The sequence below is a fragment of the Mirounga leonina genome, unplaced genomic scaffold (genome assembly GCF_011800145.1).
Source record: "Mirounga leonina isolate KUSES-001 unplaced genomic scaffold, KU_Mleo_1.0 Mir_165, whole genome shotgun sequence".
NCBI classification, from domain to species: domain Eukaryota; kingdom Metazoa; phylum Chordata; class Mammalia; order Carnivora; family Phocidae; genus Mirounga; species Mirounga leonina.
The window spans coordinates 38,705,976-38,723,005 of record NW_023270415.1 but is presented as its reverse complement, the minus strand read 5'-3'; the positions used below and the strand labels follow the sequence as shown (position 1 = coordinate 38,723,005).

Sequence of the window (17,030 nt, the reverse complement as noted above, 5' to 3'; positions counted from 1 at the left end):
TTCTCCACTTTCCAAATCTCTAAATTTTTGAACAAGGATCATATGTAGCTCAACAAGGGTGGGGCAAACCAGTAACTAAAAATTGTGGCTATTCAGCAGGCAAGATCACCAGGGTGTAGGTGGAGAAAAGAGAACAGCAGAATTTATAACCAGCTCTGTGTCTATGAAAATGGGCAGGGGCAGAGCTTTTATTGAAAGACAGCGCCTGGTTGGCAGTCCTGGGCTTACTCCAAAGACGCATAAATCCTCTTGTTCTTTTTATATGAGGACAGTTAGTGCTGGACTGACTCTACTTATTCCCCAGGGGACATTCAGTGGAATGTACTCCAAAACACTGAATACCTGAATAAAAATTACATGGGAGCGCTGTAAAATAATTTCATAAAATGGCCTCTTCCATATTAAATGCAAGCTACATGCTTGTTTCACTTTATTTTGTTCTTGCTTTACACAGTGTATATTTGATCCATAAGCATACATTATAACTGCTCTTCCTGCCATAAAGTTGAAAAAATTGCTAGCATTAATTAGATTTCTAACAATACCCCCTCAGGTACGCATAGGTTATATATTTTTTCCATTTAGTATTCCCCCATCCCCCTCCCCACATTCATTCTCTCATTGTCTGGGTCAGATTGCCCAGGGGGCACGTAGATCTGTAAGGGATAACCTAGGACAAAAGTAGGGGAGGAAGCAGCAATGACATCTGGCATCACATCTCTAAAGCCTTCACATCATGGTGGCAATCCACCACCACTGTCATAGTGTGGGCAGGGGCACATGCTTGTGCTTTGCTGGTGAAAAGCAAAGACAGGAGTCAGGACTAATGTAATATATAAAGCACTAACTAGGTTTCTGACGTCTTACACTTGCCAGCTCAGTCAGTTATCACAGCAGCCAGCATTATTTGTATTATTAAAAGCAAAATGTTTATACTCTAAAACAAAGAACTGTAACATCAAGTGTCCCCACAGTGACACACTCAACCTTCCTCAATGTCACCTACTGTCTCCCCACCTGTGAGTGGGTTCCCTGGTAACCACTGCACCGCTTAGCTGCCTTAAGCCTTCTACAAATCCAGTGTCTTCGGTCTGGAATTATTGTCTTGATTTATAGCTCTGCTTTCTCTTTAGTCTACCCTCCTAGGAAGTCACATCTGCAGTTTCTTTGATAGTTCCCCCCCTTTAATCCAGGAATGCCAGCAACAGACTCGCCCACATGGTATCTAAAAATATATTCCAGGGCACCTGGGTGGCTCAGATGGTTAAGTGTCTGCCTTGGCTCAGGTCATGATCCCAGCGTCCTGGGATCAAGCCCCACATCGGGCTCCTGGCTCAGTGGGGAGCCTGCTTCTCCCTCTCCCTCTGCTCTCCCCCTGCTCATGCTCTCTCTCTGTATCTCTGTGTCTCAAATGAATAAATAAAATCTTAAAATATATATATAAATAAATAAATAAAAATATGCTCCAACCCCAGTATGTTTTCTTTCCCTCAATAGTAAGGTTAGAGGTTCCTTTTGTAGAGGGACTTCAGATGTTACCAATTGTTCCTCCTAATTACTAGACACAAAAAGCAAGAGCTTGCAGAGTTAATTGCTAATCTCCACTCCTCATCTCAGATGAAACTATGCTTTTACTTCTCCTAAAGAACACATTTCCAGGGGTCTTGACTTGAATTTTCTAAAGTTAGCCAGAGCCTATAGGAGTATAGCAGGCTACGCAGCATGGGTAGAGGGTTCAGAGGTCAATCCTTTCTCTGGCTAGTACAACTCAGCCACGCCTTCCACAAAAATCAAAAGAATATACAATCTTGACAAATAGAAGCCATCTATGATAATCAAGCATGGTATATTTATATAAATTACTACCAGTAATTAAGAATATTTGGACTTTGAAGTGGCCTAGGTTTGAATTTCAGCTCTGTTATAGGTGCATTAATCTCTTTCCACAGCCTCAGTTTTCTCATCTGTAAAATGGGAATTGCAACAGTACCCAACTCACAGACCTATAATGAGGATTAAATAAGATGATGTTTCTAAAGTGCTTAACACAAAACCAAACACACAGTTTTCAAAGAATATTATTCATCACATTTTGTTTTTACATAGTAACTTTTATATATCTTCCTTAGCATACATAATACTGTTTCCAGCAAGCATCTGTGACCCAGGTAGACAAAACCCTTACTAACAATATAACAATACATTCACAAATGGAAGAGCATCCCTCCTATGATGGCCTTTGCCAACCCCTGCTGGTTCTTCCCCTCAGACTCTATCTAGTCCAGGGAAGTTTCTTGCCAGAACTTCCTAAAGGGAAGCTGCCCTGGTACTAAGAAAAGAAAGAACCATTTCCTGGGCCGAGTTCCCTGACACCTCGGGGTAGTTGTCTTCTTGATACACAAGTGTATCAAGAAGTGTATCCCCCTCGGGGCGCCTGGGTGGCTCAGTCGTTAAGCGTCTGCCTTCGGCTCAGGTCATGATCCCAGGGTTCTGGGATCGAGCCCCACATCGGGCTCCCTGCCCAGCGGGGAGCCTGCTTCTCCCTCTCCCACTCCCCCTGCTTGTGTTCCCTCTCTCACTGTGTCTCTGTCAAAATAAATAAATAAAATCTTTAAAAAAAAAAAAAAAAGTGTATCCCCCTCATTATGTTCCAGAACCTTGAGTCTTTACTGTCACTAATCACTATACATACCTATCTCCCCATTGTATCTTCTCTGCACGCTATTGTGATTTTTTGCATATGGGCACTTAGAGGGAAAAAAAAGTGAGAGAGAAAACTAACATTTATACAGTGAGTAGTTTTCTATAAATTTATTTGATCCTTACCTCATAAAAGTCTTATAAATAATGAGAAAAGTGACCCCCTTCCCTCCTACCCTCACTGCTGATTATAAATAAAATGTTAAATGCCCTGTAACTTAATATAGGGAACTTTGGAAGTCTCCTGGGATACCTACTCAGCCAGGGCTTAGGTTTTTATTTTTGTTTTGGTTTGTATTTTAATATATTACCAATTATCTTCCAAGAACTTCAGGTGGCTTATGATAGAAGACTTATAAATTGTGGCAAATAAAATTAGAGTTCAAAAATATGAAAAAGATGAGGATTCTCAAACTAATTTCTCAGGGGTACCTGGCTGGCTCAGTCAGTAGAGCGCGCAACTCTTGATCTCGGGGTCATGGGATAAAAGCTTACATTACCATCTGCCAAGCACTCCTCTAGGCACTAAGAACATAGTAATGGGGTTATCTGCTGGCTCACCTCCTGGGTGTACAGCAACAGGCCTACCACACCTCCACCTTGCTGGGATCCTTCAGCTTCTCAGACTCCTAGGCCAGGTATGTGTGTTTGCTCCATGACAAAGGGTCCTTGCTTTTGCAGGACACCCACATCAACAAGAATGACACCTCAAAAAAGAGAACAAGAGGTAGTACTGACTGCCAGGGACTTTATCAGTAGGGATATTAGTAAAATGTCACAACTAGAGTTCAGAATAACGATTATAAAGACACTAGTTGGGCTTGAAAAAAACATAGAAGATTCTAGAGAATCCCTTTCTGGAGAAATGAAAGAACTAAAATCTAATCAAGTCAAAATCAAATAGGCTTTTAATGACATGCAATCAAAAATGGAGGCTCTAACTGCTAGGATAAATGAGGCAGAAGAGAGAATTAGTGATAGAGAAGACCAAATGATGGAAAATAAAGAAGCTGAGAAAAAGAGAGATAAACAACTACTGGATCACAAGGGGAGAATTTGAGAGATAGGTGATACCATAAAGTGAAACATTAGAATAATTGGGATATCAGAAGAAGAGGAAAGAGAGAGAGGAGCAGAAGGTATACTGGAACAAATTACAGCTGAGAACTTCCCTAATCTGGGGAAGGAAACAGGCATTCAAGTCCAGGAGGCACAGAGAACCTCCCTCAAAACCAATAAAAATAGGTCAACACTTTGACATATAACAGTGAAGCCTGCAAATCTCAGAGACAAAGAGAAAATCCTGAAAGCAGCTCAGGACAAGAGGTCTGTAACCTACAAGGGTAGAAATATTAGACTGGCAGCAGACCTATTCACAGAGCAGGCCAGAAAGGACTAGCATGATATATTCAGGGTGCTAAATAAGAACACAGTAATGAATAAACAGACAAGCATCCTGCTTTCATGGGAATTTATATTCACATAGAATATAAATGGGAAGTACTTTTGGGTTGATTTCTGTTGGACATAGAAGAATGGATTGTGGGTAGACATACAATAAGCAGGTGAACAAATAAACATACATTTATAACAGTCCCATAAAGAAAATTTTAAGAATTGAGAAAATAGAGTAATGAGATGGCTACTTTGGGTATCCAGGGAAAGCTTTCCTGAGAAGTTGATACCTGATCTGAGACCTATAACGATATAGAAGAACCAGGCATGTAGAGAGGAGGGAAGACTATTTCCTCAGGAAGGCAGGAAATAAGGAGACCATACATACCTCTTAACCAGAGAACCAGATCTAGTATCTATTTAACAGCAAGAGAATGGTCTGAGTGGGTCAAAGTTAGAGTACTTTGCTACTTCATATTCTGATACCTGCAGAAGAGTCCTAGAAACAAGCAGAAGTGATCATTAAAGAAAAGGAAATGCACTGGCTGTTGAAGAAGGTAACTGAGTTTTTTGGAATGAAGTCACGCAAGTTTTCTCACTCTCTTAATGAAATCTATCAAAAACTTCCAAATCCAGTAATGGAAAAAAAGGTAATTCAGACAAAATATCTCAATAAACATATCTCAGAAATCTTCAAGGCATCAAAGAACAGAAAAGACCAACAGAAAAACCAAGACAGGATCTAGGAGCACATGGATATCCAAAGATTTGAGTCTCACATTTTTTCTCCTGAGAAAGAAGTCTCACACCTTTTCCCCTAAGCCCAGAAAGAAATTTTCACCTAGGAATAAGGATAAATAAAAAAATATCCACCCCACACAGATAGCAGTCCAACTTTGACTATTCTGGGTGTCTCTTAAGCATTGAAACTAAAGTGAAACCATATTCTTATTTCCATTGTACTAAAGGGTGCCATTACATCACTGTCAAAGTGGCAGAAGAAAATGAAAATGTCTCTAGGAAGTTACATCATCTGAGGCCTCAAGTTATTCTCAAAAATAGTTTTTCAAATACAATGTCCTGAATATAATCAAATATAACCAAGAATTATAGCATTATACAGTTATAATATCACTATGTTGTACACCTGCAAATAATATTGTGTGTCAACTACACTTTAATAAATATATGTGTTCTATATATATATATATATATATATATATGTGTGTGTGTGCGCATTTATATACAGAGAGAGAGAGAATATTCATCTATATATATCACTAAGCACATAAAAAGAAAAGATGGTGCACTGGGTTGAATAGCATTTCTCTGGAGAACTCTGACTGATACAGGTAAATTAAACTGCACAAACAACAGACAACAGAAATCAACCCAAAAGTACTTCCCAATATGGAATTTATCAGACTCCAACATTAAAACAACTATATTTAACATGTTCCAGGAAATAAAAACCAAGCTTAAAATTTTCAGTTAGATTACTGAAAAATATAAAAAGTAACATGGGGGCGCCTGGGTGACTCAGTTAGTTGGGCGTCTGCCTTCGGCTCAGGTCATGATCTCAGGGTCCTGGGATTGAGGCCCACATCGGGCTCCCTCCTCAGTGGGGAGTCTGCTTCTCCCTCTCCCTCTGCCGCTCTCCCTGCTTGTGCTCTCTCGCTCTCTCTGTCAAATAAATAAATAAAACCTTTAAAAAAAAAAAAAAAGTAACATGGTAGCACCACCTAGGTGGCTCAGTCAGTTGAGCATCCAACTCTTGATCTCAGCTCAGGTCTTGACCTCAGGGTCATGAATTCAAGCCCCCCTTTAAAAAGAAAAAAAAGTAACATGGTAGATATGAAAAAGGACCAACCAAAAATTGTACCACTGAATAAAGCTGAAAGAAATAACCTAATGGATGGGTTTTAAAATACATCAGACACAGCCAAAGAATAAATTATTCCATTGTAAAATATATCAGGAGGAAATATCTAGAATGAAGCAGAGAGAGAGAAAAGGAGAGAAAATAGTGGGGGAGGGAAGGGTAAGACAAGAGATACAGTGAGAAGCTGTAACATATAGCAAATTAGAGTTGCAAAAGAAGGGGGAGGTAGAAGCAATACTGAAAAAGACAATGACGAAGAATTTTTCAAAAAACAATGAAAGACATTAATTTACATATCTAAGAAGCCCAATAAATTCCAGGTGGGATGAATAAAATGAAGTTTACATCTAGACACATCATATTTGAAATGCAGAATATAAAAGACAATGAGGAAATGTTTAAAGTTGCCAGGAAAAGAAAAACAGGTTACCTAAGGAGGAGCAACAAACTATACTTCTCCCAGACCTCTCAACAGCAACAATAGAAGCTAGAAGACGATGGAACAAAGTTTTGAAAGTAGTGACATATAATACTGTCAATTTAAAATTCTATACCCAGTAAAATTTATTCTTCAAAAATAAAGTTCAAAAGATAGTTTAACTCAAACAAAAACTGTGAAACTGAATCACAGGTAGGCTCATTCTCAAAGAGAACTAAAAAAAATGTGATTTGAGCTGGAAACAAATATAGAATCCCAAAAGGAAGACTGGAGATATGGGAAGAAATGAATAACAACAAGAATGTGAAAACTGCAGATAAATCTAAATGAATACTATCTGTGTAAAATAATAATAAAACCTTTTAAAATAAAAAATTATATTTAAAATATAACTGTATTTAAAATGCAAAATTATAGTACACACAAATTATTTAAGAATGGAGGTGGACAAATAGAGTTAAAATGTCATAGTTTTTACATTGTCTAAGAGGAGGGTGTAAGTATTAATTAATAATACACTTTCATAAAGCAAGTAGGATTTTTTAAATTTTAAGGTAGTAAGTTAAAAGAATAACAAAACTGTATAAAAATGCCTTACAAAGATTCTTAAAAATGGAATCACAAAAATTTCCAATCATACCAAAAGAAGAGATGAGAGAAAAAGGAACACAGAGTTAGTGGAACAGATTACAAATATACAGGAAGATACTGAGCTAGCCCAAAATAAATCAGCAGCTACATTAAATTTAGATGAACTAAATGCTGCAATTTAAAGACAAAGGTTATCACACTGAACTTCTTAAAATGAAGAGTCATATGCTATTTATAAGAAATATATCCAAAACCTAAGGATATAGAAAGGTTGAAAGCAAAGAATTAAAATAGATGTATCCTGCAAACATGAATCAAAATAAATGTAGCTGATAAAGCCACATTAATATAAGAAAATTCAACTTTAAAGCAAAAAGCATACATAATTCAGAATACATAAGCATGAAGCCAAGACATCAAAATTTTAACAAGCACCAATGCCGATTCTTACACACTCTCAAATCTGTTTGATAAGGATATATTTTATAAGGATTAAGATCTGGAAAACACAGAGGAATAAACAGTAAATCTTTAAAACCAGGGTTTCTAAACCAAGACATTGACATTTTAGACCAGATAATACTTTGTTACAGGGGACTGTCCTGCACATAATAGAACATTTAGCAGGATCTCTAGCCTCTACCCACTATATGCTAACAGTACCACCACAATTCCTCAGTTGTGGCAGCCAAAAATGTCTCCAGATACTGCCAAATGTCGCTGAAGGGCAAATCTTCTCTGGTTGGAAATTACTGCCTTAAACCAACTTCTTCGTTACTCATTCTCACCAATCAGTGTTTTGATTTTTCTAGCAGAACAAAGCCGTTACGTTTGTTTGTTAGGTAAAGTCCATATCCACCCAATCCACCCATCCACCCATCTGTTCATTTAGCAAGTATTTATTGGGTGCCTAGTTTGCAAGACACACTGTTCTAGGAGTTGGGAATACATCAGTGAAAAAAGACAAAATCCCTGCTTTCATAGAGCTTACATTTGGGGATACGGGTGTGCGGTAGAAAAAACTCACCATCTAAATCAAAATCAATGCTTAAATAGGCTGCCTAAGAACTACATTACTGAATTTCAGTCCAAGTCTCTCTTTAAAATTTTTCTTATTTTTTATTAGGTTTACCCCTTGAAAAACACTGGCCCTCATTTTGAAATCATTTAAACTCAGCTTTTATCACACAGCAGAAAAAAAACAATAGCCCTGACTCGACTCTATGAGCAAATACCCCTATGCTCCCTTTTCTCTCAACAAGTGTGTGTTACTTAAATTTTGGAGTCTACATTTTGAAAATAAAAGCATCCCCTTTGTCACCTCAATCACTCTTTAGCCACTTGGCTAGAACAATAAAACTTCCAAGAGTAACGAGCGACAGTTAAACACTGTTCACCACCCATCACACCATGTGGAATGGGGTACTCCGGAGCAGTTACAGTCAGTCATTCGGGACCAGCCCATCCCTAATTCTGAGAAGAGCACATAGAGAAGTAAAAAGGCAGAACTCAGATGATTTACTTTAGCTAAGCAAGGAATATCAGTTACACCTGTAACTTAACGGAGCCCTCAATTTTTGAGCTAGAGTTTTAACAAAACCCTCACTGCATCCAGGGTAATATTTTATGAATTTTCTCTATGCTTTTCATTTCAAAAAGTCTGTCTCGTGAAATTTTAGAATTCGAAGGGTGAAAGAAGCAATCACATATAATTCGACACTCTCCTCCCTGCCTCCCCCCATATAAGAAACAGCTGAAAACATGATCTCATTCTCGTAAAAGCAGTGACAGGCATGGCATTTAGTCAAGTTTTGGAACTCACTGATTCTCTATTAGCTAAGCTTACATCACTTACATAAAACCACAGAGGCCACAAGGGGTTTTCATTCGGCAAGCATTGGCTTGTATCCCATTTTTTTTTAAAGGTCACTGAATGTTGTTTTAAATGTATATCTCCTAATAAACTGAGCCACTGAAGGCAGCACCGACAACCAAAGAAAATATACTATTTTCAAATTAAGGTCAAATTTTAGAGAGGATTTAATGAGCTTCAAAGATAGGGTACAGTTTTCCTTGATATTCAACAGAGACAGAAAATAAACTATAGATACGGGAATAAGAACAATGTGGATCTCTAATTTTGCTGTTCAAGAGGCAGAAAAGCAAAGGGGATGAGGTAGACAAATGGAATTTCTCATGGGCTACGGAGCAAAGTGGATACTTCAAACCAAATCACTAGATGGTGGAGACATTTGGAGATGTCCTTGAACACAGCTTCATGGCCACTTCCCTGCACATCAGTTTTAAACTTTTAGGCTAATTCCTAAACATCTTGCAACAGAGTTTCTGGACAGAAGTTTTGATACAAGACAAACATCACAATTTCATTTTCCCAGGCAATTCCTTTCCCACGATTGCACCGCACTTTTGATCACTCAAGCACATTTTTGATCATGGACATTTTGAAATTTTATATAACCATTCTCCATGTGTTTGGTCAGTTTCACAGTACTATTTCTCTCCATCCAAAGCTAAATGGCCTCCCTATGTGTAGTGCACATATTTGTATGTACTTGCTCATATACAGAAATCATTCTATTGAAGGCAGGTGACCTCATTTGTAAATGATGAGAGTCATTCAAAAATAAAATGCCTTTCTTCACTTGGACTTTGAATTAAGCACAGAAAAGTAAAACAAAAGGCACTGGGAGCATCTGTGAAATATTCAGGCTTTATGAATTAGACAACTATGAGGCTGAAGTGACACTAAGCCAGAGTCTGTGCCATGCTAGATGCAGGACAACAAAGATATGCTTAGACTGGCATGGATCAAAATCAACCGGCATCAGCTACAAATAGAGAAACCATTTTAAACTAAAGGTATTCAAGGGAAGAAAGGACATCAGGATAAGTAGTAGGCAACAATTTCAGTAAAGGGAGTTCAGTAACAAGGGGTCCTATTTTCAGAGGAATCCAGTGTGACAATCAGAAAACAAGTGAGCAAGTGAGCCACAGGGCGAAAGGATGAGACAGAAATAAACAGAATCACTGGTGAAGATCCAGGGAAAGAAGGACCCCCTTCAGGGAAATTGTTTGTTGGTTCTGTTTTATTGCTTAACCAAGGTAGGCCAGAAGACTGTAAATGGGTCTGCAGAGGAAAATAACTTGGAACCTGTTCAGGCAAAAAACACATGGAGAACAGAAAGCGTAGTAAAGTACTATAAGACTGTACCCTCCCCCCCACCCCGCCGTACACCTGCACCTACAGATCAGTGTTTATCCTGCTTTGGGCAAGTTAAAATCATCCAGGTGCTCTCATGTGTTTAAAAGCATGTGAAAGTGTCCTGCATTTGGGATGGATTCAGTGGCAGGTAGCTCAGACCAAACTTTAAAATAAAAAGAAAATAACATTTAGTATCTACCATGGGCCAAGCACTAGTAAAAGCTTTACACATATAATCTCATTTAATCATTTATTCATTCTATATTTGCTGAACACCAACTGTTGTGTCAGACCCTTTCCCAACAATGTTATGATATAAGTGTTATTAATATCCCCAATTTCCACAGGGAAAAAAATGAAACATAAAGTGATTGAGTTATGTGTTCAAGGTCACACAACTGGTAAATTGCTAACTTAGGCATATTTAATTTTTGTTTGGGAACAGTGGATTCAAATAGTCTCTTTGCCATTCAAATGATTTGTGTTTCTGGGAAAGTTACTTACATTTTTTTCTCCTGTGTTTCTCATACTGTGAAAGGGGAAAGTGTTTGCACTGTTCTCAATTTGATTTATGATGACTCTGAAGAATTCTTGAAGGAAAAAAAGGGGGGGCACTGATAAAATGGAATAGGTGCTATAACTATTATCCTTCCCATAAATAGTCCAAACATATTTTTCTCATGACAACACCACTGCATGGGGCTTTTTCCCCTTGCATTTTTTCTTATGAAAACACTATATGCCTGCAGATCTTAGGCATATACAAATACTCAAGATTCTTAACTCTGACACAGAACCTCTTTATGGAGGCCACGGCTTCAAATGAATATTAATATCATGAATTTGAAACTGAAAGCAAACAGCAATTGTGGAAAACAAAGGGTTGGCTATGGTTTACATCTTTTAAAGCATATTTCCTCTATGTCTACCCTCAGCAAAGCACTTTCCCATAAGTTATCATATTTATATGTGTCCTTGTAAATAGTTTACCTAGACCTGAGCCCCACTTCCAAATACAACCACCTAATGCAAATGGGAAACTTTTCAAAGACAAAACTTAGAGACTATTACAAGTTCCATGATGACGGATTTGACCAAACTTTCCCCAAAATAAAGTTTAGTGTTTAAAGTCATATGTTAAAAATCTCTTCAGTGTTTAGATTGGCTGATAAATAAATGTTTAAGAAGTTGTGTCAGTGGTATACATTCACCAAGTGCATCCACAGGGTGGCTGAAGAGGAGCAACATTTAAAACTTAGCTTCCAACTTTACAGGCATTCCTTGTGTTCACATACCAAAATCCTGGTTTCTGTGTAAAGTATTTTCCAGAGCATACAGGTATTGTATTTGTTCAAGGAATGTTCCTTGAGTATCGTTTTAGTGAAGACACAGGGAAGTTCTCAGAACCCAAACTCCCTGTGAGATGAAAGAAAGGTCTCATTTATTTGTATAGCATAACAGAGACTGCCCCTGCCTGTCATTCCTAAGACAAAGAATTTGTTGCTCAGTATTTTTTTTTTTTTTATCAGAGGCAGAGTTCTAATATGAGAAGAGCCCTGGCCTTGCAGCCAAAAATCTTGAGTGCAAATCCAAACTCTATCACTGCTCTACATTTCCAGCCCAGGGTGCTCCAGGTGTGGTCCCCAGACTTGCAGCATCAGTATCACCTGAGAACTTAACAGGAATTCAAATTCTCGAGCTCCCCAACCTACTGAATCAGAAATTCTACAGGTATGGGCCAGCCCTCTGCCAATTCACAAGTCATCCAGGAACTCTGATGCCCTCTCAAGTCTAAGGGCAGCTGCTGTTAAGTAAATTACTTCTCTGGAGCCTCAGTGCTAAACAGGAATAATAATACCAGATTGGTCTTCTTCAATGGGCTATTCAAAATCAAACTGTTATAAATATTTAATAACATGCAAAATTGCTTTGCAAATCTGCTAATTACTAAATAATTGCAAAGTACTGCTTTAGAAATATAACCTTTAGTGCCATTTCTCAATCGGAAAAGTACAGTCATGATAGTTCAGGCAGTTAGACTAATGGAGGATTCTGATCACAAGTGTTACAGAAATGTGAAGTCTTCTGTTAAGTCTGCGAATGTTTTATAGATATTTTGTTATAACCTTCACATCAAAGGCAAATGTCATGATGCCCCCTGGTGATCACCATTAAAACTTTTTCTCACTTTTGTCAGGTCAAATTTTTCTTCAAATGACTGCAATTTGAAAAATAACTGGGCTCTTGAGGGAAAGAGGAGCTGGAGAAAGATCGCTGTTAAAAGATTTTTTTAAAAATTTAAAAATAATTGTTTCAAGGGAACTAAAAAACTCAGTAGTTTACTTAGCTTACCGTCTACCTGCAAGACAGACTTGAAAAGAATTACTCTCCTACGTGGTATAAACTCTAACGGTCCCACAGAAATGGTGGCACCGGAAGACTGCTTTGGAAAACCTGGAAGGCATCACAGGGCAGAGAGAGGTGAGCTAAGACTTGCAGGATGATAAGACCTGATCGCCTTTACCAGGTCAATATTAACAACATCCAATCATTAAACATTCAAAACTGTGTATTTTTGGAGGATAATCTGGCAATTCCTACACAGTGCATTTGTTGTGAGGAGCACTTGTATGGAGATGCTGAATCACTATACTGCACACCTGAAATGAATGTTACGCTGTATGTTAACGAACTGGAATTTAAATAAAAACTTTTCAAAAGAAGTAAACATTACCATACGACTCAGCAATTCCACTTCTAGGTATATACCCCAAAGAAATGAAAACAGAAACTCAAAGATACAGTTGTACAACCCATGTTCATAGTAGCATGATTCTCTATAGCCAAAAGGTGGAAGCAACCCAAGTGTCCACTGACAGATGAATGGATAAACAAAGTGTAACAGATACGTACAACGGGGTATTATTCAGCCTTTAGGAAGGAGGGAAATTCTGACACAGGCTATAACATAGATGATCTTTGAAGACATTATGTTAAATGAAATGTGGTCACAAAAGGACAAAGTATTGTATGTTTCTATGAGGTATATTGTACCTAAATGAGGTGCCCAGAGTTGTCAGATTTGTAGAGACAGAAAGTACAACGGCGGCTGCAAGGGGTCGGGGGGGGGGGAGGGAATGGGAAGACAGTGTTTAAGGGGAACAAAGTTTTAGTTGGAGAAGACAAAACACTTCTGGAGACAGTTGGCGATGGCTGTGCAGCACCGTGAATATCTACCTAGTGCTGTAGAGCTGCACACTTACAAATAGTGAAAATGGTAAATTTTATGTTACATATATTTTAACACAATTAAACTACATTTTTTTCTAAAACAGACTTTACACTCATTTTTCATATTTGAGTCGCCTTGAGTGCAAAAAATTTTTCTAAGGGTAAAAAGGACTGAAATTTCAGTTTGAAGTCGATCTATCAGCAAAAGTATTTAACAGATCAGAAACTATTTGTTGAATACCTTCTGGATTGATGAGCTTCTAATTATTACCCTGAATGTGGAACTACGCTTGCTCAGGCATAAAAATGCAGTATGAAAAACTGCCGTTTCTTTCTCAAAAGTCAAACATTGCCAAGACCAACTGTTCCTCAGTTTTTTGAAATACAGTAAAGTCAAAATTCATTCCCAAATGGAAAAAAGTGTGTTTTTCATTGTTCATGGCTCAAAAACAACTAACAAAAGTGTCACCTTGGATTAATTACAAGGGATAAAAATGTATGCTCTGGAAAGCCTTTTCAAAAAGTCTGAGGTGACCAAAACAGTATAAAATAAAAAAACATTTAAAATATTTATGATAGCAATCAGAGTTCACTTAGTTCAAACAATCTAAGCAGGCAGAGAACACATGGGAAGGAATGGGAGAGAACAGGTTTTGAAATTCTAGAACAAAGAAAATCTTTGAGTCATTTGTATAATACAAGGTTCCAATTACTACAAGGTTTTACAACTGCTCACATTTTTCGAATCTCAATAGCATAAACAAAGTTATATTTCATTTATAATAGAGGTAGACTCTACTTACTCCTGATGGAAATGTCTGAATAAAATTTCCAGCTATGTCTAGGATTCTTAGTTTTATAAGATCACAAAGTCCCTGTGTCAGAAAACAAAAGAGAAAGATTTTTAAAAATCTAATATGTAGAATCATAAATATTTCTTCCAACTTCAAACTTGATGGGATTGACCATCTTTCCTAATTACCTGATCAATGCTTCAGGGCCTCCTAAGATCCCTATGTCCTCGGGTGCCAGATTCTCTGTGGTCTCCATTTCTTCTGACTACTCCAGGGCAACATAACATGGTGGCCAAAAGTTAGGCTATTTGTAGGTTCAGATCTGACATCTGACACTATGTAACTATGGACAAATTTCTTAATCTCTTTGCACTTCAGTTTCCCCATTTGTAAAACGAAAATGGTAATGGAAGCCCTTACTTTGATATGGCTGATGAATGGATTAAATAAGTTACTAATCAGAAAGTGCTTACTGAAGGGCCTTATAGTGAGAACTTAATAGACATTACTAAAATTAAAATACAAAGAACTTTTGAGAGGGGCGCCTGGGTGGCTCAGTCGTTAAGCGTCTGCCTTCGCCTCAGGTCATGGTCCCAGGGTCTTGGGATCGAGCCCCGCTTCGGGCTCCCTGCTCGGCAGGAAGCCTGCTTCTCCCTCTCACACTCCCCTTGCTTGTGTTCCCTCTCTCACTGTGTCTCTCTGTCAAATAAATAAAATCTAAAAAAAAAAGAACTTTTGAGAAACAGAAAACAGATGTAAAAGGTCTATCAACAATTCCAAAGGCATTTATTTCACATCTACCTTTTGCTTAGCACTGTGCTAACGCAATCCTTTCCTTATAAAAATAAAGTAAAATCTGTTAATGTCTCTATCTACATGCCCAGTGTGACTGAATGGGCATATACATTCACACCCATGTGCAGGCCTACACATAATTTATAATGTACCAGGGACTCCTGGGTGGCTTAGTCTGGTTAAGTATCCAACTCTTGATTTTGGCTCCGATCATGATCTCAGGATCCTGGGATCAAGATGCACGTGGAGCCCGGCGTCAAGTTCCACGCTCAGCGTGGGGTCTGCCTGAGATTCTCTCTCCCTCTCTCTCTCCCTCTGCCCCCCCACCTCATGCTCTCTCTTCTAAGTAATAAACAAAATCTTCTAAAAAATTAAAAATATAGAAATAAATTTAAAAATTATTTAAAATATAATGTACCAGAAAATGATTCATAATTTGTTCATTATCAAGACAAATGAGTATTTCCTATAATGCCTTACCATTTATAATGCAGACCAAAAAGAACAATGGTAGACTGAATCATATTAAATGTACAAGGACATATGATCATAGGCATTCTTTACATAATAATTCAGGACTGTACTTAGTAGCATTTAAATTTTTTAAAGTCCAAACTCTTCATGATTTAAAAAAAAAAAATGTAGGAAGAGTACTGTTCGAAGTACAGACTTTTAAGTCAGACAGACATGGATTTAAGCCCCTTTTCTGACCTTTGCAAACTGTGTTCAAGTCATATAACCTCTCATTTCCTTATTTTAAATGGGTAGGGGCACTGGGTGGCTCAGTTGGTTAAATGTCTGCCTTTGGCTCAGGTCATGATCCCAGGGTCCTGGGACTGAGCCCTGCATCAGGCTCCCTGCTCAGCGGGGAGTCTGTTTTTCTCCCTCTCCCTCTGCCCCTCCCCCATGCTTGTGCTCTCACTTGCTCTCCCTCTCTCTCAAACAAAATCTTTAAAAAATAAAATAAAATAAAATGGGTAAATAAGGGTGCCTGGGTGGCTCAGTTGGTTAAGCGACTGCCTTCGGCTCAGGTCATGATCCTGGAGTCCCGGGATCGAGTCCCGCATCAGGCCCCCTGCTCAGCAGGGAGTCTGCTTCTCCCTCTGACCTTCCCCCCTCTCATGTGCTCTTTCTCTCTCTCATTCAGTCTCTCAAATAAATAAATAAAATCTTTAAAAAAAAAAAATTTAAAAAAAAAAAAAATGGGTAAATAAGAAGAGCAACATCACAGAGTTGTTATGAACACTAAATAATATAATGCTTCATGACAATGATCGTGGTACTACTGTTACTGTTTTTCCCTCAAATAAATGTATTACACTTTTAATAGATTTAGTTTGTAATTTTGAGAACTGTTCTTACTCATTTACAGAAATTAGGATTTTTTAAGGAATTGAAGAATAAAATTTTTGAAATATTTTTACAGCCTACAACTTGCTATATTTTCACATATCACATTACAGTGTGCACAGAATTTTTATTTATTTTTATTTTATAAGATTTTCTTTATTTATTCATGAGAGGCAGAGAGAGCGAGAGGGAGGGGCAGAGGCAGAGGGAGAAGCAGACTCCCCGCTGAGCAGGGGGCCGGATGTGGGGCTCGATCCCAGCTCCCTGGGATCATGACCTGAGCTGAAGGCAGACCCTTAACCAACTGAGCCACCCAGGCTCCCAGAATTTTTAAAGGGAATATCCTCTTGAGAGAAAAATGAAACAGCAGGAATTGATCTACTTTTTGTATTCCTCAATTTACTGCATGACATGCATTCCCTCCTATCAAATTAACTTTAATTTGCATAGGGAAGGAAGGTAAACCCAATGACAAGTTCCTAGCAGGAAACAGTACTCTCAAACTGGGAAATCTGAGGAGAGTTTAATAAAGCCACCATTTATAAAAGTTTGGCAAGGTTCCCACAACATTCCCAAAAGCTGGCAACAGCAGGGAGTTCTTTACTGCCATGGGCCTTAAGAACCAAGGGG

The 17,030-nt window shown here is 38.1% G+C and overlaps 1 protein-coding gene across 1 annotated transcript in view; it reads right to left on the bottom strand.

The window, feature by feature from the left end:
• The window catches only part of LRRC69 (leucine rich repeat containing 69), a 104,785-nt gene that overhangs the window by 42,821 nt on the left and 44,934 nt on the right, over positions 1 to 17,030 (bottom strand). The window contains exon 5 of the mRNA XM_035012262.1: positions 14,265 to 14,336. Coding sequence (XP_034868153.1) covers positions 14,265 to 14,336 — 72 coding nt within the window. The remainder of the gene's footprint in view (positions 1 to 14,264; positions 14,337 to 17,030) is intronic.